The 24,975-nt window shown below is 34.0% G+C and overlaps 2 protein-coding genes across 6 annotated transcripts in view; both read left to right on the top strand.

The window, feature by feature from the left end:
• Nucleotides 1–16,740, top strand: part of LOC144453547 (hypoxia-inducible factor 1-alpha-like) — a 51,924-nt gene extending 35,184 nt beyond the window's left edge. The window contains exons 4-15 of the mRNA XM_078144863.1: nucleotides 372–569; nucleotides 1,654–1,856; nucleotides 2,668–2,774; nucleotides 3,416–3,563; nucleotides 4,609–4,793; nucleotides 5,314–5,394; nucleotides 6,716–7,020; nucleotides 7,927–8,046; nucleotides 9,064–9,278; nucleotides 10,129–10,433; nucleotides 11,086–11,216; nucleotides 11,958–16,740. Of these exons, the coding sequence (XP_078000989.1) occupies nucleotides 372–569; nucleotides 1,654–1,856; nucleotides 2,668–2,774; nucleotides 3,416–3,563; nucleotides 4,609–4,793; nucleotides 5,314–5,394; nucleotides 6,716–7,020; nucleotides 7,927–8,046; nucleotides 9,064–9,278; nucleotides 10,129–10,433; nucleotides 11,086–11,216; nucleotides 11,958–12,116 (2,157 nt within the window). The 3' untranslated portion in view covers nucleotides 12,117–16,740. The remainder of the gene's footprint in view (nucleotides 1–371; nucleotides 570–1,653; nucleotides 1,857–2,667; nucleotides 2,775–3,415; nucleotides 3,564–4,608; nucleotides 4,794–5,313; nucleotides 5,395–6,715; nucleotides 7,021–7,926; nucleotides 8,047–9,063; nucleotides 9,279–10,128; nucleotides 10,434–11,085; nucleotides 11,217–11,957) is intronic.
• A 2,094-nt stretch (nucleotides 16,741–18,834) lies between these two features.
• The window catches only part of LOC144451207 (uncharacterized), a 36,060-nt gene continuing 29,919 nt past the window's right edge, over nucleotides 18,835–24,975 (top strand). For all 5 annotated transcript variants that reach the window (XM_078142031.1, XM_078142024.1, XM_078142018.1 and 2 more), the window contains exon 1: nucleotides 18,835–18,993. In XM_078142031.1, the coding sequence (XP_077998157.1) occupies nucleotides 18,987–18,993 (7 nt within the window). In that variant the 5' untranslated portion in view covers nucleotides 18,835–18,986. The remainder of the gene's footprint in view (nucleotides 18,994–24,975) is intronic.

The following is a 24,975-nucleotide window of genomic DNA, read 5'->3' as shown; positions in this document are numbered from 1 at the left end:
ACACATTTATATATTATAATGTCAATCATGATAATAATTGCAGCAGTCACATCACTACAATCTATGCAATTTAAAAACATAATAACTGAAAACCAGCACTGTATATCACATTAGCAGTAAATTTTAATCAACTTATCAACACCTCAGTAGTAAAAACAGAATCTGTTGGGGTTGGGAGTTGGTAAGTTTTAATGCTTGCAAGGTGTTTGCAGTGGGTAGCGTACTGACTTTAAAATACCTGAAAATGTAGCCATAGGAAAAGTCAGTAATATTTTCCATATACTGTAAGACAGAGTTAAAATTTGTTTTGAATTCGCTATCCTTGTGTTATGAAATTTCACTATACCTCTATTGAATTTGACTTGTCACAGGTTGATCTGGTTGGTCATAGCATATATGACTATACTCACCCATGTGATCATGAGGAAATCCGAGAACAGCTCTCAGATAAACCAGGCTTGCAAATTTCAAACAAGAAGGAAGAAGAAGAACACTGTTTTTTGATGAGGTTAAAGTGCACATTGACACCTAAAGGCAGAAACGTCAATCTGAAATCAGCAACTTACAAGGTAAATCTAGGTTTATATATTTGTCTGCATGAACACTATAGTCAACTACATGTGGATGTTGACTGATGTAGAGGAATCATGCAAAAAAAAGATATTGATGAAAAGTGTCATGGCGGTTGTATTTCTTCATTCCAATTCTTGTCGATGTGATGAAGATTCAAACATGGCTCAGGTTAAAGTAGAATCATTGTCGTAAGGGTTTACAGACTCTTTGTGGAAGGTACAAAGTACACCACAGTCATTGTCCTTTCTGCAATTCTAACTCACAGTTAGTTGACATTCTTCATGTAGACAAAACTTGTCATCTATCATGGTTAATAAAATACTAAAAGAGCACAGATGGACATATGAGGTTGTGAAAAAGGACGACAAAAAACACATGGCCCAGTAAATCAGTTAAATGAAGACAAATGTCCATTTCTTGTAATTTGACACTCCAGATATTAATGCATAAGAAGGGCAATTTTCACTAAGTGAAATATGATGTACTCATCACTTACCACATAGATTATGTTCATATCAGATGAATATTATCTTCTCACATGTTTGAGATCTGTCATTGAGTAAACTGAAAATAGGTACCCCGATATTTTTATTCATTGACTATTGCTAATAAGTTATATAAAGGTCAGGGTGTTATCATTTTTCCTTGTTAATGCCAAGAAAAATGGCACCATTGAAAAATGTCCACTCATTACTGTAAGTCAATATACTGTATTTAAATTTAAAAAGTATATGTACATGCCTTTTTGCATTTGTTACCTTATCCAACCCACAGCTTTCTTAGTGCATAGTAAGTTTCTGTCCCTTGTACATGTCCAGATGTTCATGATAGACAAGTAGATATATGTAGCCTTTATTTAACAAAAAAACAACTTGTAAATCTCAAAAGTCCAATATACTGAAGTGTTTGTTATAAGAAACACTATGAATTAAAGTCTCTAGAGGAGACTTATTTAAATGCAGTTTGTTGCAACAAGTGTAGGCTACTGCTTATCATGAATATTAAAACAGTATAGATCCGAATCCTAGAAATAGTCCAGAAAGCTGACTGTGCTGTTGCCTTGTATCTTTGTCTCCACAGGTGATACAGTGCCATGGACATATGAAGTCTGCTGAATCCAGTACCAGTGTGAGTTTGATGGGGTACAAACCCCCTCCAATGAGTTGTCTCATCTTGATTGGAGAACCCATTCCACATCCTGCCAACATTGAGATACCTCTTGACAGCCAAACCTTCTTATCTAGACACTCCATGGACATGAAATTTACATATGTTGATGACAGGTTAGTTATCACGTATGCAGTACTAAAGTCACAATAATATACAGCATCTGTCCAAATGTCTTGCCAATTCCATATTATTCTTGAAGACTGATGATGATCTGTAGGTGGTTGGCCCTGAAAGCAACAGGAAAAGGCCACCTATCATATTTCAGTATGCTCCTATGAACCTATTATTACTTAGCCTGTCATATGCTGTAAAATGATATGAGAATATTGGAAATGTTGAGAGAGTGATGTTTTCATTTCCTGCCATTAAGTATTCAATGTCTTACCGCATTGTGTATCGCTGCAATGTCTTGTTACAGTGATCCTTGCTAACGACCACAGCTTCAGATATCAATATGAAATATTAGCAAGTGAAGATATGCTTTTCTTAAAGGATGAAATGAACCTGTCAGCTCATAAAAGTGAGACACGACTGTGCTGTCAAACTTGAAACATGCCTGTAATATCATACTGCAAATTATGATAGCATGTACGTCAGAAAATGCCAGTCTTGTGGGGTTGGGGGCACAAAGAAGTAGTACACAGGAGATGTACTACATGAAGTAACACACGTCCACCACAGCCTGTACTTTAACATGAAAGACCTGTAAAGATTACTGAGATAACCCCACTATCATGTACACAAGACAAGTAGGATCTAGGTCTTATGTTGAACACAACATAAATAGACAATGATACAAATACTTGTCAAAAGTGATGTGTTTTATATTGATGTACAAATTATATAGAACTGAAATGAAATTATATGTGGTTTTGTAGTTATGGAATGAAATGACTATATGTTTTGTTTTTCCATGACTTGTAGGATCCAGGATATTGTGGGTTATCCTAGCAGTGACTTGATTGGCAAGTCAGCATATGATTTCTGTCATGCTTTGGATACTGACAAAACAGAGAAGAGTTATCATGATTGTAAGTACTTTATGCACTTCTGTATCTGTAAAATAACTTATCTAGCTAGGGTAGATATTGCAGAGTTACAAACAAATTTGAAAACATGGGCATTCGCGTAGTTGAACCATAGAACCTACCCTCATGTAGGGGCTATTGTTCAACTTTGACATCATCATGCAACCATGTTAATTCCAAGATACCAACATCTTTCCATTTAGTATACGATAGGAGAACAAGGATTTGAGACTATGAATAGTAAAGTACCATTCAGTGACTTTGGTGATGAATCCTGTCTATTTAACAAGCTGATGAATATGTTTTTTTGACATGTAACTTTGCACATCAATGATCGTTGTACATTCAATGCAATCCATATAATTTGAACTTGAGAAATTGAAAGTTGAAAAATTGTCATAAGATGATTACCGATTATAGACAATGAAAATGTTCAAAAGTAAAGTGAAGTTTTTCTATTCTATGTAAAATGATAGCTCATCAACGTTGATAAATAAACATGTGACAATTTGATTGTTTAGTTATTCCACACCTCGTTCAAACCAAACTGAGGAAATAAACACTTCAGAAATGTACATGCCTGAATTGATTCCCTTGAAAAGTAGACAGGTAATATTGACTGAATGTGTCATCATTCTTTCTAGTGTATGCTAAGGGTCAGACATCAACTCAACGCTACCGGTTCCTTTGTAAAAAAGGTGGATATGTATGGATACAAACACAGGCTACAGTCATCTACAACAACAGAACATCCAAACCACAGTGTATTGTCAGTGTCAATTATGTACTCAGGTAAGGGAAAGTTGTCTGCCAAAACATTTGAGGGCAGTGTTGGAATGAGGAAGATGTATTCCAAAAAATGGGAGGGGTGAGTAGGGGTGGGGGAATTCCATGCGAAGTATTAAAGAATGATTGTGGGTATTAAAGTTATATGCCAAAAATGGGTGGGATGGGTTTTGGGGAGGGAATGTACATGCCCAATATTGGAGGGGTGATTGGGGATGAGGAAGTTGCATATGAAACATGGATGTAAATGGGATTGGGGATGAGAATGAAACTGCAAAATTGGAATCAAGGTGACACTACTGTTTATGTAGCCATACTAAACAAGGAATGGAGGGGTGTGTAGATCTGTTATAGTAGCCCAGTGGCAATCATGTTCTAGTTGACAATGTTAACATTTGCATCCTATGTGAGTGTCTGTTAGTATGGAAATATGTCTACTTTTAGTAAAGGTCAGAAGAGTGAGCTTAATCTAGATTTAGATCTATTGATAAATCAATACTTCCTGCAGTTGTTTATGACATGTCTAACCGATTACAAATCAATACCATCACTGATGATTTGGGATACTGCAAAAATGTTTGGAAAATGTCTGGTAGGGGAATAATTTATTCCTACAGACTTCAACTGGATTTATTGCATGCTGTTAAAGTAGTTTGGTCTGAGACCTAGAAAGGAAGACAAGTCCTTGTTTGATAATTTATACTCTGAGTATTGAACATCTAGTCACTTTCTTTGATGTCATACATTTACTGATCCTATACAAAATGATTATTATGTAGATATTGGAAAAGGGTCAAAGTTCAGAAATTCTTCATAAGAGAATATGTTGAATTTAATGTTTTATTCAGAGGATGCAAAGAAGTAAAAGAATAATCATGTATAAATATGAGTCCTTTCATATTCCAGAATCATTTCATATTTGGCTGAAATTCTGTTGTGACATGTATAAATCTCATGTTATGTAAAGACAAACACTGAAGCATGAAAAAATGACATAATGACAGGTGACCAGATGTTACTGTTTCTAAAAAATATATTTTATTTGTCCCAGTGGTGTGGAAAATGAAAATTTGGTGTTGTCGACTGAACAACAAAAGCAAGAACAGCCCAAACCCAAGTTACCAGCAGTGCCACGTGTATCTAGTGGCATTAAACTGAGTACAGAGGAGATATTTAGTCCATGTACCGATGATCAGAATTCCAGTAGCTGGACATCATCTGGTGAAAAAGTAAACAGTAAGTAAAACTAATGGTTACAGTAGTTACAATATGAAGTGAAAGAGTTTGCAGATGGTTCTTATGTGTAGGAGAGGTTATCTTAGTTTATTTATACTATAAATTATCACAAAAGTCATGACAAGTACAAAGGAATTATATGGTAGATATATTAGAGTTGAAGACTTATAAGAAACATCAGTGTACTTAATTGCAAACGGAAAGTTATATTTCAAATGTTTTCTTTTCTCAGTAAAAGGTCCCAAATGTCAAGAAAGAAAAGCAATCTTTATACTCGTATTGTCAGGAGTGAAAGTATACTATATGGAATGCAGTAATGAACTGTAGCAATGTGAAAATTACACTGTGTGGAATTTGTCAATAATTTTAGAAAGCAGTGTTATGTATTAACCTTGCAATACATTTTAGTCTTTATCAAATAGGTTATGTAATCATCTCAGTTGGTAGAATATCAAACACATACACATACAAAATGAGAGATAAAGAGACTGACTTGTGTCTTGTGTCTGTGTCATTTCAGGTTGGAATCTAGACCCTGATGAGTTACCTTATTTGGCTCCTACTCCTGGACCAGCTATGGTTCCATTGTCATTCACTAGTAGTAAGTCAAATCTTTGAATTTATAGGTACAGATAGCTCTATACACTTTACTAGGTGTATACATACATACACAATGAAGGAGTAAATGCTTACGGTATGTCATAAAGAGAAATAAACAGTATTTGCTGGACATTATGTTACAGTTTTGGTGCTTTACAAGGAGTGCTGTAGATGTATTGATACTTTCTGCTAACATAAATGACAGTGAAATTTCACCATGATTTTAACATATTTCAAAATTTGAGTCAAAGTGTACTAGACTTGTAAAACTGTATGGTTAATAAAAAATGAATATGTATTTAATAGTGATTGAAGTAAATTTGCTGACCAAGTAATAACACACGTCTTATCATATCAATAAATTCTAATTGTCTTGTTGTAGAAAACACAGATTACCAATCATGATTGGTTCTATCTGGATATTACAAATCATACCAATTTGAATTTCATAGATTACATGACAGTGATTCAGAATTATCTCGCACACTGTGTCTTTGACCATTCTTTGCGTATTTCAATTTGTCAGAAAAAGGTGAAATTTGTTCACAGATATGGTTTACAAGAATGTACTATAAAACTGTGACATTGTGAAACGATCGTGTAACAAACACATCAGTCATATGAAGACCTTGTACCTGTATATAGTTCATCTAGATAATTGTCATTGTTTTGATGTGTATATTAGTTCATACTGTCCAGCAAGACTATTTTTAGCTCTATATGTTTTGATATTACAAGATTTATCAAGATCTGTATAAAGATATGGTCACTAACAGCTGATATGGTATGGTGACTAGCAGCTTCAAAAATGATAAATTACAGACAGTGATCATGCACTCAGCATGAAGTGTCTGAGTGCTTGGACACAGCATTGATTGACAACTTGACTAATGTACACTCAGCATTCTAAGTGTATATGACATTTGTATTGTTAATATTACACTTACCAACCTATGACCTCAACTTGATCAGAGGTCACTTATGATTTTTTTTGGCAAGACAGTTCAAGAGTTTGTTCTGTGGTCATGAAGAAATACCTGTTAATGTTACCACTTTATATATATAATAGCCTGAAAAATATGCAGACAAAATTACCATGAGTTGGTATTAACATAGTGATTTATTTGCCGGGAGTGACCCAGGGAGATTGGGATTTGAAATATAGGTATGTCACCAGATCAGGGTGACTAGGTGTTGGGGATGGAATTGAAGTAAAAATGCAGACATTCATAAGGGGAGTTAAAATGTACATATGTCAAATCAGCAGATGTCTTCTTTTATTAGATAAAAAATGCATTCATGTTTTGTTATTTCCATTTAAGATATGGACATGGACATGCAGATGTATGATGAGGTGTTGTTTCCAACAGAAGAGTCCACACCAAATTTCACTGGTTTTGATCCTTTCACCAACACTACTGTTAATCTAACAAGTGGGGACTTCAATCCCAAAGATCTGCCAAAAGATCCTCCTAAACAACAGCCTTCATCTTCACCACCTAAACCGCCAGAACTGCAGCAACAACAGCGATCACCACCTCTCAGACAACCAGATGTATTTAGTCAATACCGTGGAACTAGTATGGCGTTATCACCAGGGACTATAAGCCCTGCAGTCACTCCACAGGTAGGTCAGTTCTGAGGTGGAAATAGTCATGATTCATTCATACAACAAATTCAGCAGAGTTCTTGCCACTTCTGCACAGGTATGCCCAGTGTTTTTGATAAGGGCGGTAAGCAGGTAAAATCTACCAGGGTTCCCAAACAAAATTATGGTAAATTGTATTGGAATCTATGCAACTTTTCTCCCTTGCTGTTACCAGGGTTCCCCAGCGTTAGCAAAAAAAACCCACTACATGCCTCTACAATGTTATCATATAAATGTGAATGCAAATGCTGCTAGTATCTTTCAGGTGTTGTTTAGTTGTGTTTTTCATTTCATTTATAAAAGTAACCACAGTCAAAGCATAAGACCTCAGTAAATTTTAATTTTAGTATTAAAATAACAGTATGTATTCTTGAGATACAGGAACATTTGTAAAGTAATGTGATACATTAACTAAGTATTTCATTGTACATGGTAGATATCTGCATCCCAGCAATCAAAAGTGTATACATAGTAAGTTATAGTAGAATAAAAATTGATGCTTGACTCCATTTTATATAGTAGTAATAGTAAAGTTGCCTTATTGGAATCTATTTTTTGAAGCGGCTACGTAGCTTTCATCCGAATCACTCAGACGTCATCAGTGTAATGATGTTATGTCGTTTGGTCAGGTGACCTCCTAGTGGAATCACCTGATAGTAGACTATTGTAAATAGGTGGAAGATGGTATCCACAGTTCACGGTTGAAGGACAGCTGGTGTTCTCTAATTTCAATGGATTCTCATATTTTCCTAGGCCAATACTTGTCTTCTCAGCCCAGGACCTTTGAGTGTTATGTTGTTATGGTGTGTCCTGTGCTTTTCAGATGTTCCCTTACAGCTGTGAGAGTAAGTTATGTTAATGTTCATAATGACTTGTCTCTTTCAGACTTGTCCAAACAGTCCAGCTGATTATCAGAGTCATGACCCATCTGTCAATGGAGAAATTGTAGATAAGGTATCTTCATTGATGACTAATTATGAAGCCACCAGCACCACCAATGAATTTGTAAGTATAAACCCTCATAATTCAATATCTCATGGTGTAAATTTGGCAAATCATCTCCAAATTACACTGTAATAATGATGTGATACTCTGCTACTAATATTTGCATCGAGCACTGTTCCAGTGAGACACTTACATTCATATATATATATATATATATATATATATATATATATTTATAATATACCTAGTGATAATGCTGTGCCACGATTCGCTAGAATCAGTCACGTGATAGGAAAATAGAATGACTATTTCCCTAGGGAAATAGTTCCATCAACTTTTACATGGTCACATGACCACCGCGCGTTCACAGCAGCTCAAAATGGCAGCTTCTGACGATGTCGTCTGCCACCGCGAGTTCACAGCATGAGGTATATTATGAAACACATATTGCCTGGCCTATATTCGGGCTATAGCACCCATCCATTACCCCCTCGTGACTGTGAGTTACCAGAATCACATGCTATTTCCCTCGGCCTTTGGCCTCGGGAAATAGCATGTGATTCTGGTAACTCACAGTCCCTTGGGTGTAATAAACGGGTGCTATAGCCCTCATGGCCAGGCAATATGTGTTCAATATATATAAAAAATGGTCTGTTTAAATTCTTAAATGTGATATATGTTCAACTTAAAGTCTTCTCAATTAAAAAAGTGTACATTATATTAACTCCTAGTGCTAAGGCCATTCTGTGTCTTGCCATAGCAAAATAATAAGCTGCTTTAACGATCATAATGATAAAGGAAAGAAAAATAATTGAAACTAGTACATGTATAATTAATGTTCTAATGTAATGTATGTCATTCACAGGATGTAGAAAGATAAATGTCAGCTATTACAGCCATGAAATTGGAAACTTAACAGTAAATAGAAGTAGTGTAGAGTTCTTCAATTAATAATACCATAAATTTTTCCACTTCATTATGTTCATTTCTCAGTTATTATTTTTATGCCATTTATTTATTTGATATGTTATATGTGATGACAAATTGCCTACATTCAATCATACTGTCTTCTTGCAGAATGTGTCTACTGAAGAGTTGAAAATGCGTGCTCCATACATACCAATGGTTGGTGAGGACTTCTGTTTATACAGTGGTAAAATGATGAATGATCCTGTGTTAAGCAGTGCAGCTCTGCCATCACCACCCCATCCAACATCATTTACCCCGGCTCAACTACCCTCTCCCCCCAGAAATGTATACAGTCCTGTCTGTAGGGGGACGCCGAGTCCATCGTAAGTATAACACCAATCACTATAGTTAGGAATAAATGTAAACAAGCACTGCAATTTATGAAAACTGAACTTTCATCTTTGAAGTTTAATTCAGGAAACTTTATTCTTGGCACACAAACAATGGATCACAGCAAAAGCTAAAGTTTCAATCTCATACATAACCCTAGAATTCTCCTATTAAAGATCAATGATGTGATTTACATTTGAAAATCATCGTAAACCACAGCCTCTTTTACAGCACCGTCCAAAACGCACCATCAGTAGGCTAGTATTGAATAAACCTTGGAGTAAGACTTTGATGATTTTGTCAAATTTTCTATGAAGGGCTCTTCAAAATTGAGTGGAATATTTGCCATTGAATTTAGGTATACGCTGTGTACCCTGATTAACGAAGTACTATTGCAGTGCAAATGAAGTCTAAATGATAAGGGCAATTCTGTTCAAAATGTATCAATCACAGGAGGGTGATCAGTAAATATTTTGTGCTAGTGATATCGCCAAATTTGAGTCATTTGTTGAATAGCATTTAAGTAAGACACAGTTTAAAATAGAAATACATGTATTAACTGTACTTTCAATCTTGAAAATGTTTGTGTTTTGATTTTGTGGATGTTCACATAAAACTGTACAACTATCTGAATATTGGTGCATGTTGTCGTAGATACAAATTGTTAACTGTTGAATATGCCAATATGTGTGTTTTGATGATGATTATGATGATGACGATGGCGATGCGCCGCCACCAATGATACAACTAAGATTCTTAAGAACTTGAAATCTTGGGTTCATTTGTTTTGATGTCCAATATGTGTTCCAGCTTAACCTAAGTACTAATATTCATTACTTTCAGAGTGCCAAATATAACTAGTACTCATGTCACTCTGTTGAGTCAGCTGAAAGCTCCTATCAACCAACTGGATTCTAGTAGTGATGGTGGACCGCTGAATATGAACAGCAACAGTCGTCCTTCACTGACACGCAGTTTATTAAGTACTATCAGAAAACGGAAGATGACTACCACATCGTTGGTGACTCAGCCTCCACCAAAGACTAGCTGTGCACAGAGCTCACTTGGTGAACAACTGTTATTTGGAGTACATCCTGTAAAGCAGGAACCACAAAACAGTAGCAGTACTCCGACCAGAATGTCAGCAGGTGTGTTGTAGTCAAACTTTTTATCACCAGTTCTTATCTGACTGTTTGATTTTTAGTTACCAAATAGTCAAAAATTGAATCGTCTACTGTATGATAGACTACTTAAATGACATGTGCACATTAACCCTAGTCATGATGTAATGTTAGTTAGGTTATGATCCTTTATCAATCAAAACACCTGCAGTGTGCATACCTGAAGGAAATGTGTCTGTCTTACGTAGTTTGGAGGAAATACTGTTAGCATGGTAACTACTAATGCCTTTATGAACCGAGTTTAAGGAAATGAATGTTGCTAGATGACATTCAGACAAGTCTAATCCGTTACTAGTCTAGCTGATAGATTGTCAAGCTTTCTTTTGATGTTAGGTGACCAGAGGTTGCATTGTACCAATGGTACTAGGTGCACATCGAGGGCACTTACGCCCAAGCACCAGAGGTCATCCTTGGCTTTTGTTTGGCAATCTTCAAGCATAGATCAGAGGTTTTGTCTATAGACTAATCCACTGCAAGATGACTGGAAATTCAAACTATCATAGTCTAATTGATAAGAACCCTTATTGCCATTCAAACTGCTAAATGCATCAACTTCAGTAAAATTTTCTCTGTTTTTAATACATCTGTCAACTTCCTGTTTCTCCACTTGTCAACTTAGGATGTCAAAGGCGACCAGAAACTAATTTGAGTCAGACACAGAGCCAGAAGAAGAGCTCTCTATTGAATCTGTTACTGAATGGTGGTTGTGCTATCAATGGACGTGATGGTGAGACAAATGGTAATAGAAAGGTAGGAATATGTACAGTTTAAATTAATGTGTTTGTTTTCTATTGGTTGTTGTTGTTGTTGTTGTTGTTGTATTTTATTTATTAACGTGTCCTATGTGGACTTAAAGTATACATTTGTTTATATGATCTGGTACAATTGTTCATAACACTTGCCACATCCAGCCCCTTGGGCTTATAAGACACAAATCCAATTTTTGCAAAATAAATAAATAAATACATAAAGAAAGAAACATTTTTTTTTCAAGTATTGGTATACTAACATGTAATGAGATTGTGAAGTGTAATTTAGGAGCAAACTTTGCCCAGTCTCGTCTCTGTGTAGCTAAATTAAACACTACAACTGATACTAATTGGATAATGAAGCTATACATTATGATAAATTATCAGTGATCACTCAACATTTATGGTTCTGATCATTGCATAGTCTGACTTTTGTGGATATTTGGCAGTGCTTGCAGTATTATGCAATCTACATAGGTGAGGTGGTGATGGGTTTGTGGGTGGGGTTGTGTAATGATGTCATAAACTGATATCACTTAGATAAGAACTGTACATATATTTCAGAATAGATGTACACCTAGGTATTAAACTGTATTTCACTTCAGATAGTGAGTGTCACATATTCTATATTTGGTGATTTTGTTCAGTTTCAAATCGTTTTGTAAAAAGTGTTAAAATGTTGTCTTTAGAATTGAAAAAGAAATGAATGAATCTTGATGTAGAAATTTTTATTTTGTTGCAGCGTGGAATGAAAATACCACCACTGTTAGATGTATCTCGCTATGATGCTGAAGTGAATGCCCCATTGAATTCTACCCAAGGACTCCTACAAGGTGAAGACTTACTACGGGCACTTGACCAAACACCGAACAGGGTTCCTTCCCCATCTAATGTATGGTGAACCACTGGAACAAAACTCCTAGGAATGTATTGACATGAGTCCAGGCAGTGGAACTCGATTGGCAAACAATACACCATACGTTGATGATTGCAAACTATTCTCTACAAAGTATGGGATGTATATAGGTAGTTTATTTTTGTATTTAGGCTTTGGACAAAATGTTATATATTTATGATGTTTGGACTGCCTTGACTCATGTAAAAACATTTCATGTTGCCTTAAAGAGAGTACACTACCCGAATCCTATATAGTTCTAGTACAGTACCTACAAATCACAGTGCAGACAAAGTCCTTCTGAAACACTTCTCAGAAATTTACACCCAAATTTTGTATTTGTGACGTCAGTCGGTAGATTCTATATGTTATATGTTTCACCAACATGATACATGCTGTTTTTAATCCAATAATCATGAACTGTGTTTTTTTTTAAAGTAATGAATTCTGTACTTTTGTAGACTAGGATACAGATCATTGTTGCCTTTCAACATAATAAACCAAACAGGGTATACACAGCTCACTTCATATTTAACAATTTTTATCAAGTCAGAAGTGCTAGCTAGATACATAGTATTATGTGAAATTTCATATATTGTGTAAAATTGAGTAGTAGTGTCTGTGAAGTAGTACAGACTAACAGCTAGTCTATATGATAAAAAACAAAATATACCCACCATGAAAAAAACCCTAAAAAACTAAACACAAAAACAAAAAACAAAACAAAAATTTAAAACCATAATTGTAATCATGATAATAAGCCCACCTTGTATTCACATGGAAGCAACTGTGGTAATGATAGTTATAAGTGGTATATTCCAAAAGGCTAAATCACACAAACAACTATTCTCAATCTAATTTCGTGGTGTAGTTTTAAGACTATAAAAACACTTTATCACAGTGTATGACCATTTACAGATAAAATATTATTATTTTACATCTCAACAAACCGTCAAGTTAGGTTGTTGAAAGCAAAAATAAAAGGAAAGTGGGCCAGTTTTATATTAGCATTTATGTTGGTGAAAAGTAATACAGTACTTGTCTTATACACAGTCAATGTAGTAAAGACTAGATATTATGTGCCAAGTGTGAATTGTAAAAGGCTTGATGCCATGTGTGCGTATAGTCAAAGAAAACGACTGGCTGCTCAGAGAATGAGAATCATTTTATCCTAGATATGCTCAGAGCACAAAATGCACTGTTTCAGACAAGACTTTGTCTGCAGTCACACTCTTCAAGAAACAAGAGTTTTTAATAAAAGAAAGGGGAAGTTAGATACCCAGTGGGTGGAATAGTTTGGAATAGTATTGCTTTCATCAGTCATCATGAAAGTTTTTGTAAAGAGGAATGTTCCATTGTAATGACTTTTGTTGGATTCAAATTTACAAGCAGTTATTCTGTGTTTATCGCTTCGTCTGTTGTAGTGATCATTGCCATACCTTCTCACAAGTGATAATGTATGGAGTTGAACAACTCTTTGATTGGATCCAAGATAGAAATTATTGAGTAAACTATCTTACAAATTATTAAAGATATGTGCACTGAATTCTGTATTCATTGTACTTTTTGAAAGTTCTCTTTAAAAAAAATATTATTCAGATTTATGTTTTAAGCTCATGATATACTTACTATTTATTTCTGTGTCTTAATTGTCACTCAATCTTATTTTTTTTTCACTTATCACCTTCAGATAACTTAACATTCCTCACAAGCATAGGACTCTCACTACTGCCATTATTCATTTCATGTAATGCTAGGTACAGTCAGATTCAACTCAATCTTAATTTGTGCATCTCTAGATTGGTTTAAAAAGACTGTCAAACATAGATCTGTCAGTTTAATATCATGCATTATATTGTTATATTAATCCTTATCATAAGACATAATGATTTCATTCTGTCTGCTAACATTTTACAACCTTTCACTAAGCATAGTTGCTTAAATATTAACATTGTATTTTTTGTTTGAAACTTTTTCATAAACATTGACATCTGTTTTATTATTTGCTTACAACAGAAGAATTACCTTGGTTAATCAAATACTAGTGATTTTATCATATATGAATTTTGATTTTGTTTTCAAACTTGATTTTGTTTTCAAACTTTATTCAATATCAGTTGATAAAGTTGACTGAAAAGAAGAAAGATTTTTGCTTAGTTGTTTTATGTTTTGTTCACTACGTAATTTTAGAGGCGTTATTTTCAACAAGGATTTTTCACAAGAGTCAAGTTGTCATTGATGAGTTATATTCAGTTCATCCTAAATACAGCAAGCATCAATTCTGCTGTGACAAATGGCTCTGAGAGGTTTTAATTTTTATTTTATAGATGAAATTTATTGGGTGAAGGACAGTCTTGTGTTGTGCACCACAATTATTTGAAGCTTATTGCAGTCTTATATCATTATTTAAGTGTTTAATATTCCTGCCATCAATATTGGTCTACAAGTCCCACTCATTTTAAATCAGATGTGATATCCAGTAGAAAACATGTGACATTCAAAGATGAACATGTGATATTCACTGGGTAATCATGTGATATTCAGTAGAAAACATGTGACATCCAAAGATGAACATGTGATATTCACCAGGTAATCATGTGATATTCAGTAGAAAACATGTGACATCCAAAGATGAACATGTGATATTCACTGGGTAATCATGTGATATCCAGTAGAAAACATGTGACATCCACTCATGATCATGTGACATCTAATGATTATTTAGAAATTTGATGAAAGAACAAGTTCATTTGACTACAAGGCAAACGTTTCTAAATGCCTCACTAGTTGATTTCATAACGTTTATCCTCACATTTCTTGTAGTGGTGTTAGGTTTATCATAACGATGGCATCCATGAGTCTTTTTGTAAATTGAAATATTTCACCTATCAGGAAACTGAAAAAAGTGTCCTATACATTTTATACATAAAAACAAGCAAATGTATTGTTTCTGTATGTCATCCATGATGGCACTGAAATAAGTAAAAGTTAGCATAGGATTGTTTCCATAGCCAATTGCATACAACTCGCATTGCCATCACTTACTGACTTTTTATTTAATGACTGCTGATCATCAGATATTCACATCTAACAACTATTGAGTACGACCTTCTCTCTTATTCAGAGACTAATTTTTAAAAAATGATTATATTACACAAATTATCATTTGAATAGAAAATATTGAGATTCTACCCATTGTCATCCAACATCCTGGCAATACCTGTATTACCTGTATTATTATAATTATATATAGTACATGTACCTGTATTATTTGTTACAAAAGCTGTTTGGATTACCCAACATGTTTTTCACAATCTTGCACGCACATAGTGCAATTGCAGTTATTCCTAAATATCCTTCACAGTGCAACAACAATGTGTGACTGAATTGTCTCGGTCACTAGAAGGGAACCAGTCACTAAAAGGCTGAGAGGATAACATGCTTTGAAAGTTTATCTTAATTAGTTGTCACACATATTGATACGTATATCCGTTGAAAACACATTCTCCAGTGATGTCCAATAACTATACTTCAAGTCTACTTTTTTTCTAACATAGATGATCTTTTTAAAGTTCACATTGTGATTGTGAACTTAGTCATAGTGCTTTTAAGAAGCAGAAATTCCAACATCATGTAGTTGTATTTTTGTTAATGTATAGTACATGTACTGCAAATCCATGAATTGATCTTCTATGTACAATTATTTATGTTGCAGTGCATCGATGACATATACTATGATTGTAATTGTACAAATGCCTAGGTTGGGTGGACCATTGCCAGTTTGTTTGTTTTGTCTTTTATTTTTTTTTTGTAAATTTCTTTTTAATGAAGTAATATTCAAAGCTTTGCTCCTTTAAAAGAAGCAGTTATATATAAAGTTATAGTAGTGGAAGGGAAAACAGTGCGGCGTACCATTCATATGACTTGAACATTTAACATGTTGTTTATTGTAAGACTAAATATGATGGATGGTAGATTTCTACATCTCCATTTCTCTGGGTCCACATTGCGTCGCATCGATGTTGAAATTGTGATTACTTGTTTGACAAGACAACAGTTGAGAGTTATAGAAAATGTAGGATTGTTGGTGAATTTTATTAAACTGAATAAGGACAATACCACTGAATGAACATTGGTCTGGGATTTTCTTTCAAATTTATATGATGACATTGTTGTAATCAGTAATACATGTACTTACAACTTGTTTTGTGATGTGCACTGTATAGAAGTATATCAGGACAAGTCAATCTGACTAGCTAACACCATACAACTTCTGTACCATGCGCTCAACATGGATAACTGTCAGTGCTATGTGGATCTAGAAAATGACTCTGTTCGTTTGGAATTATTGAAATTATCATCCCAACATTTACTTATACTAAAACAAAATTGGGTTTAGTAGTTTGATGAAAAAAATTGATTTGCTTTGATGATCCAGGAAAGCTTTGCATGTGACAAGAAGGAATGGAGGGCTGTATGTTTTCAGTGATGTTTAGGTTGAACCTTTTATCATCCAATTTTAAGATAAATTGCTCTATGTACTGTGTTGTGTTATTTTTTTGCACCATATTGGCACTTAAAAAGTGTTGGTCTCTACACTAATTTGAAATAAAGGTGAATTGTGATGTTAGCATTTTCGTCTCATGATTGTGCGGTACTGATATTGATGTGATGTGAGAATGCAACTTTTACTCAGAAATGAGCCTCATTTGTAACTGAATAACTCCACAGACATTGATAAACTGGCCTATATGAAATTTGAAGAATGACTTTTTTCGAGGTTTCAATTAGAATTTTACCAGTTTACCAAAGTCTAATCTCTTCTTACCATGACCATAAGATATAAATGTTCAAAATTTTATTGAAATTTAGATGTCATGAGGGGATATAGACACACACACACGATCTGGTAAAGCAATACCTCACACTTATAGGTGGCCATGTGGATGAGGATTAGATATTTATTTTGGAATTTTAATTTATAAAACAATTATCATGGTATAATGGCTTCCTACTTGTAAGATCATTGTGAAACAACATTGACAAAGTCTGTATTTGCAACTCAATACATTGCAGAAAGCTAAATGTGTAAGATATTTGTTATTGTATGTACAATACATGTAACAATGATTTTACATATTTACTAATCTTTTGCAATTTAATGAGTTACAGACAAGGACTTGGCATAGGTTGTTTCACATTGATTTTTCAAGTAGGAAGCCTTGATAAAATTGTTTTAGAAATTAAAAATCCCAAATATTATATAGCCAATCCTCGTCCATATGGCTGCTTTAATATGGGAGGTAAAAACAATTGATGGGGGGTGGGGGTGGGGGGTCTTTGTTACCATTGATGATAGAAATCACAGAAATTGACAAGTCAGAAACTCTTTGGGTGTTTACATTGTTTACATCACAATGTTTACAAGTATAGGTGGTAGACTTGGTATAATTACACTAGTAATGCAACAACTCACTAAGTGATGTTTTCTCGCTGTAGTTTGACTTCCATAAGCAAGACTGGCAAGATCATTATGTGCTGATAATAAATAAAACCATATCACTGTTTGAATGAAGCTGAACTTCCAAGCTTACATATGCTTACATATACTTGTACATATTATAAATGGAATTCAGATTGTATTTCCATGTGTAACCACATCTTCTATCTTGCTGTATTGATAGATTCACTTTGATGACCTTATGTGAACTTCTATAATCTATTGATAAAGAGTGTTTGTCCGGAAATGTTTTAGTGATTTACCATTGTATATGTGAGATCTGAGAGTCATTTCCTACTCTTGGCTAAACATTGTTAAATAAGTCGATCTTGTCAACAACACTTTTAGCAATATGTCAAGTTTCTTTCCTTTATGTTCACTGCTAAATTATATCCGAATAGGATGCAATGATAATATAAAATATTATGGTATATGTTTGTTGATTGTGATAGTGAATAATTGAATGCAGGGAAAGGAATATCTGGTAATTCATTCATATGAACAGATTATAGATCCTGAGGTGAACACTATTAGTGATCTATGAACAGATCACTAGTAAACAAGTTGTACGACATTTGTCTGTAAATAAAGACTAGTAATCCAAACACACAAAAAAAACCGTATTGATAGAATGTCAAATGTATATTACATTAGATGATACTTTTCATGGCAGCTTTGTAAAATCAGTAAAATGGAAACTGCTATTGACTTGCGCCCTCTATAGGACATCACAACACTTCTTTCACTTGCTTGTTTTATTCTTCTGAATTTATTTGAGCGAAGCCAATGGCGCCATTTTTCCGGACAGCCTCCAAAAATGAATGCTACCTAAAATATTCATACAGGAGATGTGGTCATTTTCTCCCCCCGAGTTGAGTTGATATTATTTTCACATTTAATGTTGGTGTTATCTTAATACGCTGATCTAGTTATTGGACTGCCTCCCTCAGATATGCATGTTTATGATTACTCTTGAAATATTTTAAGTAAATATAAGAAAAACATATAAACCGTTTAAAAGTGTATTATTCTTCGACGTAAACTTATTTTTCAGTAACTCAATTGACTCACTTGTCAATGTTACACTGTCAAAGATAAGAAGATTGTAGGGGGTGCTTCCACTAGTACTAAAAGCCAATTAGTCCAGCTGTCCAGGTGTACATGAATGGCGGCGTTCGGTAGCGTAGTTACCGTTGTTTGGGTTATGAATGTTTCATGAGGGAGTCCTCTATCGTGTTTCACGTCGACTTAGACAGGGCTTCCACTAATACATTGTCAACGCCAGTCATTTCAGAACGTCTTATTTTACGGCAAGAACACTTGAAAAATGGCGGAAATAACGAGATGATTGAGTAAATCGACAATCGAGCTTCAACATGAAAGGTAAGACGAAAGACTTGAAGACGTGACATTCTATAGCAATCATGTGCGACGGTGTTGCTTACTAAATTAAAACACACATACATGTCTTTGTATTTTACAATCAGCCGTAGTATGTTCCAGACTGTATTAACAGAAGAAAGTGGTATCCCTGTCGTTTACGGCATTACAGTTACTGGTAATAATACTTGCAATCCGCCAATGACACTGACATCTTCGTTGACAATTTTATCGATAACACTTGTCACTAGTCCGACAGTGCTACCGATATGAATGCGTATAAACACTGCGTAAACTTTAACTTCAAGTGTACTTAAATGCTAAATAGATTAACACGTTATAGTGAAAGTTGTAACAAAACTGTACTATATACAATAAGCTTCCTTATCAACTACTGTGTACACTTGAAAGGCACGACACACCTCTTTGCAAAACTTCACACACAGTGCCCATGGTAGTAGTCTGCAACCAAACATATTTCAGTTTGAATACACAGCAAATAAACAAAAATAAAATAAATGAAAATGTCGTACGTACAGAAGTAAATGATAAATAATGAGAAGGTACATATATTGCAATTATCTACGATTTCCATGTTATATTTAATAGTTTATCAGCTTTAAGAATAACAAATAACATAGTCTTCAATCTAAAAAAAAAATTGAATTATTTATTTAAACTTTTTGTGCTAGTATGATATATACTTGTAGTCTATACCTTATCTGACAATGCATGCAATATCAGAAACATAACTCACAGACTTACATTTTTGATACTTTATTATATTTTCATCAAGATCTAATGAGTGCATTTAGGAAAAGATACTGCATGATACTAGTAGTAATTGAAGTCATAATGCAGTGAGTCCTTCATTGAAAGAACAAAAAAAGTAAAACTGATTTTCACCTATCTTGTGTTTAACCCTACATTGAAATGGACAGCACAGCAAAGGGTATCTCATTTCATCAGATGTTTTGGATTTGTATAAGGGCAACAGGGCCAAAAGTTGTCAATTGTCTTAATTGTATGTACACATGAAATGACTTTTAAGAAACAGAAGGAGTATCCACAGGCGAGATAGCATCTTAGCACTGTAACAATGTCCTGTAAGGACCACCTGTTGTCTTGAAGTGCAAACAAAAAAGACATGTACATTCCAACACAAACCATGATAGGGATAGCTCCCAGAGCTCCTAGTGATGTCCTATATTGTAATGGTTTCAAGACAAATTTAGGACAAAGTTGAACCTGCACAGATACCACACCATCACAATTCTCAGTATCATTAAAAAATATAGTCCTGAAACAAAACCTATAAAAGTAAACTTTCATTTTAAAAGCAATATGATGTATACAGTAAATTCAAAAGTGAAATTATATTTGTTGATGTACTTCTCTGCCTGAACCATAGTAACCATATTGTACCTAAAGTACTTTAATAGTATCATTACAGAGTCCATGTTGTATATCATGGTTCTCTGTGATGATTATTAACTCAATTGGAAAGTAACACAGTTTCTGTGTATTCTGAGTAAGGAACCTAAGAAACAATGTCAGAACTGCTACATAAACTCTGTATGTAAAATTTATTGATTTTAGGGAGAGAGTATTTTAGATCAATTAAACAATTGAATTCATTTGTGAAAATAGTAGACGAAAGCATAGTGTGGGGAAGAGGGGAGGGGGAGGGGTTAACTATATCTTCATTTGGTGCCACAATCTAAAATACAGATACATATTATTGTGTGATTTACCAATAACTATTGAATACAGTAATGCTGTATGTACATGTTCTTACATGGACGGTATCATTCTTCATATTACACACATACCTAGTAATCATCATGCCATCTAATTAGCTTACATTATTAGTATTTGAAGACTGACAGTGCTGATTATCAGATCAAGTCATGATACCAGGTCTTGTCAACACAATGAGAAAAAAAAAGAGAAGATAATTGTAGCTTCTTATGTCAATAATCAAAACATTTTATTTGAGAAGAGTGTGTACCTCCTGATAGTGTTACAGTTACCAAAATTTACCTGTTTTATCTGCTGATAGTTGCCTTCAGTGTGTATAGTATCAGTATAGTGGTAGATATCATCATCTACCTGTGTTGCTCCTTGATTGTTGTCTTCCAACGTTACACTGACGTGTTTAGCAAAATTAATATGTAACTACAAGTATTGGATTAAGTCCTCACTTTACTCGGCTAACCATTCTATAACCTCAGCAAAGACCCTGCAGAAATGCCTGTCAGTAATTTTGGTGAACTATATTTCCTCTATATACTACTTACACTTACTTCACATGTTGAACATGTAGACACTGCTGAAATGCATGTCAAGAACTTTAATGAACTGTTTACTATCACTACATGATATTTATTTCATGTATTGAAGTGTAGACACAAACCATATTGATAACAATTGACATTTATTGTCCATCAAGTTTGTACTTCAAATCACTATTACATGACTTGTTTTACCACATCATAATGTTAAACTATACAATTCAGTTCATTTCTATAGAATATGGAGATACATGTTGTACCAGCTACATTTTTTGTATTTTATTTCAGTGCAGTATGAAATCTATTAGTCAGCTTTCAGTACAGAATGATTCTCTAATACTGTCTATTCTAGACCTTATATGCATGTCTATAATCTTAGCTACTACCATTTCTTAGTATAATATGTATATGCATATATGTAATATGTATATAGTATATTTTATTTTAACACAAAACTACATATGAATTATTACTATGGCCAAAAAATAAACATACAACAAAGTAAGCACTAAATATAATAATGAATATTTATAATTCTAATTATACCTATGATATATTCATGCATGTTTAAAGAATTGACTGTATATATTCAACCACAATAACAGAGTAGAGTAAGAGTGGTGTTTTACATTTGTATTGTATCTTTTGTAAAGTATAATACATCTAAGTCTTACTGTAATATTAGCTGTACATGTATGACTATGATGGATTCATTTATGTCTTCTATAGTGTAATGGTATGGTCTTATTGTCATCTTTGTATGCTATGTGAAATGGGATGATAGGTTTATTGCTTTAACAGTATTCAGACTCATAAATCCATGCATTCATAGTAGGTACAGATCAATGCACACACTGTACAATTCCACAAAAGAAAGAAATTCACATTAAATTTCAGTATGGCATCTAAAACCTCAACACATATAGTTATAAAGTTTGATTTAGCTCAGTCTGTTGTATGAGAATGGACGTATAAACTGACAATTAAAGCAATACTGCCGCTCCAAGTTTTTATATTTTATAGAGAATATATGGTTGTGAGCTCAACTTGGCTGATTTTGTACAAGGGAATGAGTTATAGGTGACTTCAAAGTAATGTCAAAATTCTGCTACTATCTCCCATCCCCCACCCTGTCCCAAACCAATTTAGTTTTATGAGATACTATGCTTCACCTGTGTTGCACAGGGTATAAAAGATGAAATTCCCTCCTATTGCCCATCCCAACCCCACCCTACCCCATCTAATTTAGTTTTATGAGATACTATGGTTCACCTGTTTTGCACAGAGTTGACTTCCAACCTTATCTCCAACCTAAGAACAAGAAAAAAAAAATATTGGTGAATATTTGCCAGAAGTTTAGCAAATTATGGTTTAATCCAGAGTATTATGATCAAAAGGTCAAAGGTCAATAATACTAATTTTGGTACTCATAGTAGTATAGGAAAATGACGTAGTAAAATTTAAAGAAGAAAAGGAAAAAAAGAAGAAAGAAATTTGTTCATTTTGTATCATGTCAATATTGCAACTCTTTCTATATTTCATATCATTTGTTTTTCCCCAATATTTTACAACTATTCTCACTTGGATGGTACTTATATTGACAGATAGTTTAGTCATGAAATGTATTGATCACAATATTTTGATAACTATCATAACTGTGTCAAAATCTTGCTAGAAATTATACAAACTTATACAGTCAACCAAAGATTCAAAATAAATTAAATTAAATTAAATTAAATTAAATCAAATTAAAACACAGTAATATAAATCATAACAGCCTAAATATATCGGATCAACAAAGACTATGATTTCACAATTTGTTTATTGTGTGTTCTTATAAAACCTTGTTTGATCAACAAATACATTTAATGCATGTAATGGTTAGTTACGGGGAATCAGGTAGTGTACATGTACATAAGTTTTCTTCTTTGCTTTGGTATTCAGAAGCAACCATGTTTAGAAAAAATCGCTCTCATCCCTCAACAGTGTTCACACTAAAATGACAAATTAATGCTGAGTCATCAAATAGTGGAGTTGATGAATAAACTGAAGGGGTAAACAAGTTTTGGCACCTGAAAGCTTCAACACTGAAAGGTGTGAAAATAATGAACATGTAACTGTCCACTGTCTAACTAAATCAAACATCTCAAGTATGACGTGGGGAGAAGGAGGGGAGGGGAGGGGAGGGTAAAAACCTAAAGAGAAAATTGATCACCATAAAGCTTTGATGAAGAATATGCATGTAGTGTAATCTTCTTATATAATTTGTTAAATTAACCAAAACTTAGAAGTAAACCCTGGTACAAGAGATTAGAGAACTCATGTAGATTCACCTACTTACATCCTTTTCAACAAAACACTGTGACATAATGGATTCAACTGACTTGTTTTCCTACAGAATGTTTTAATCCTATTACCATAGAAGCTTTTACTAAGTACATGTACATCTATAATCTACTATTTAGACAACTACCTGACATAGTATTGTCAACAAACAAGAAATGAAAAAGTGGAAGTTTACCCAAGATTTTTGATTGGTATTATACCATGCATTGTTTGATTTTCATTTTTTTATCCTTATCAACAGTTGTAAATAATTTATATTTATTTCCATAATTATTCATATTTTTATAATTGTATAGTACTTACTATTAGCAAAAAGACATATAAGCAAAAAAATATGCATATCGTCTCAGGGATTGATTTTTTCACCCTGGAAAACATTGGCATATGATTTTGGCTTTCTCCACACTGTAAACAATTGGGATGAAAGGATAATAATTTCATTATGACCATTCCAAAGAAATAGATAACCTGTGGCATACATCTAAAAAAAAAATTTAAAAAGTTAAACTGAAACACCCTGAAAAATGATAGCTTCACCAATCCATAATAACTGTTTTATGGAAACTGAACTTTTTCTTTGTTTCCCCAAATACAGTATTAGCTAGCCCAGGGACTTAGCTTCATGGCTGATACTTTTCTGGTAGTCGACATGTGACATTGTCAAGTCAGAAAGCCAAGTCTGATGGCTTAGTATTAGTAAATTGTAATACCATTAAATGGTCAGGAAAGTTACCTACTGTCACAGTATAAGAGCTGTATTTGTTAAACATTTATTTGCTGTACAAAGTCTAGGCTCATGTCATCAAACAGTTTCCACCTGGCAGGTTTGAACTGCTAAACTTTTATGTAATGTATGTGTGTTGAATATAAACAAGTGCAAATACCATACCAACATTATTGTTCATGCCGACAACAGGTAAAAAAAGACCCCTGTCATTGGCCAGTACAAATATACATGGTTAAATAGTAATTCTATTATACTCATTTGTCTTGCTGGAAAGCAGCACCTTTATTTTATTGGGGTAAAAATAACTGATAAGGCAGTCAGTTTATTGATTAGGTCGAACTCCTAGCCACCATGTAAACATAGAACTCATTGTCAAAGTAGCTGAGTTTCTGCACCTTTAGCGATGTTTGATGTGTGAAAACGGCATCGTAACTATCACATGTTTTGTGATGGAATCTACAACCTGGTTGCTGACAGAAGATTGGCTGACTGCTATGTGTTTTGAATTGTTGTGGGTTTGAACTGCTGTATGTTTTGAACTAACTGGAAGCCTTTTTATTTAACGGAGATGAAGTTTGACAAATCTACCACCGATATCCCGTATCATGAACGACAGTT

The sequence above is a fragment of the Glandiceps talaboti genome, chromosome 2, assembly GCF_964340395.1.
Source record: "Glandiceps talaboti chromosome 2, keGlaTala1.1, whole genome shotgun sequence".
NCBI lineage: Eukaryota > Metazoa > Hemichordata > Enteropneusta > Spengelidae > Glandiceps > Glandiceps talaboti.
Note: the sequence above shows the minus strand (reverse complement) of the source record. Positions and strands in the feature narration are given on the sequence as shown.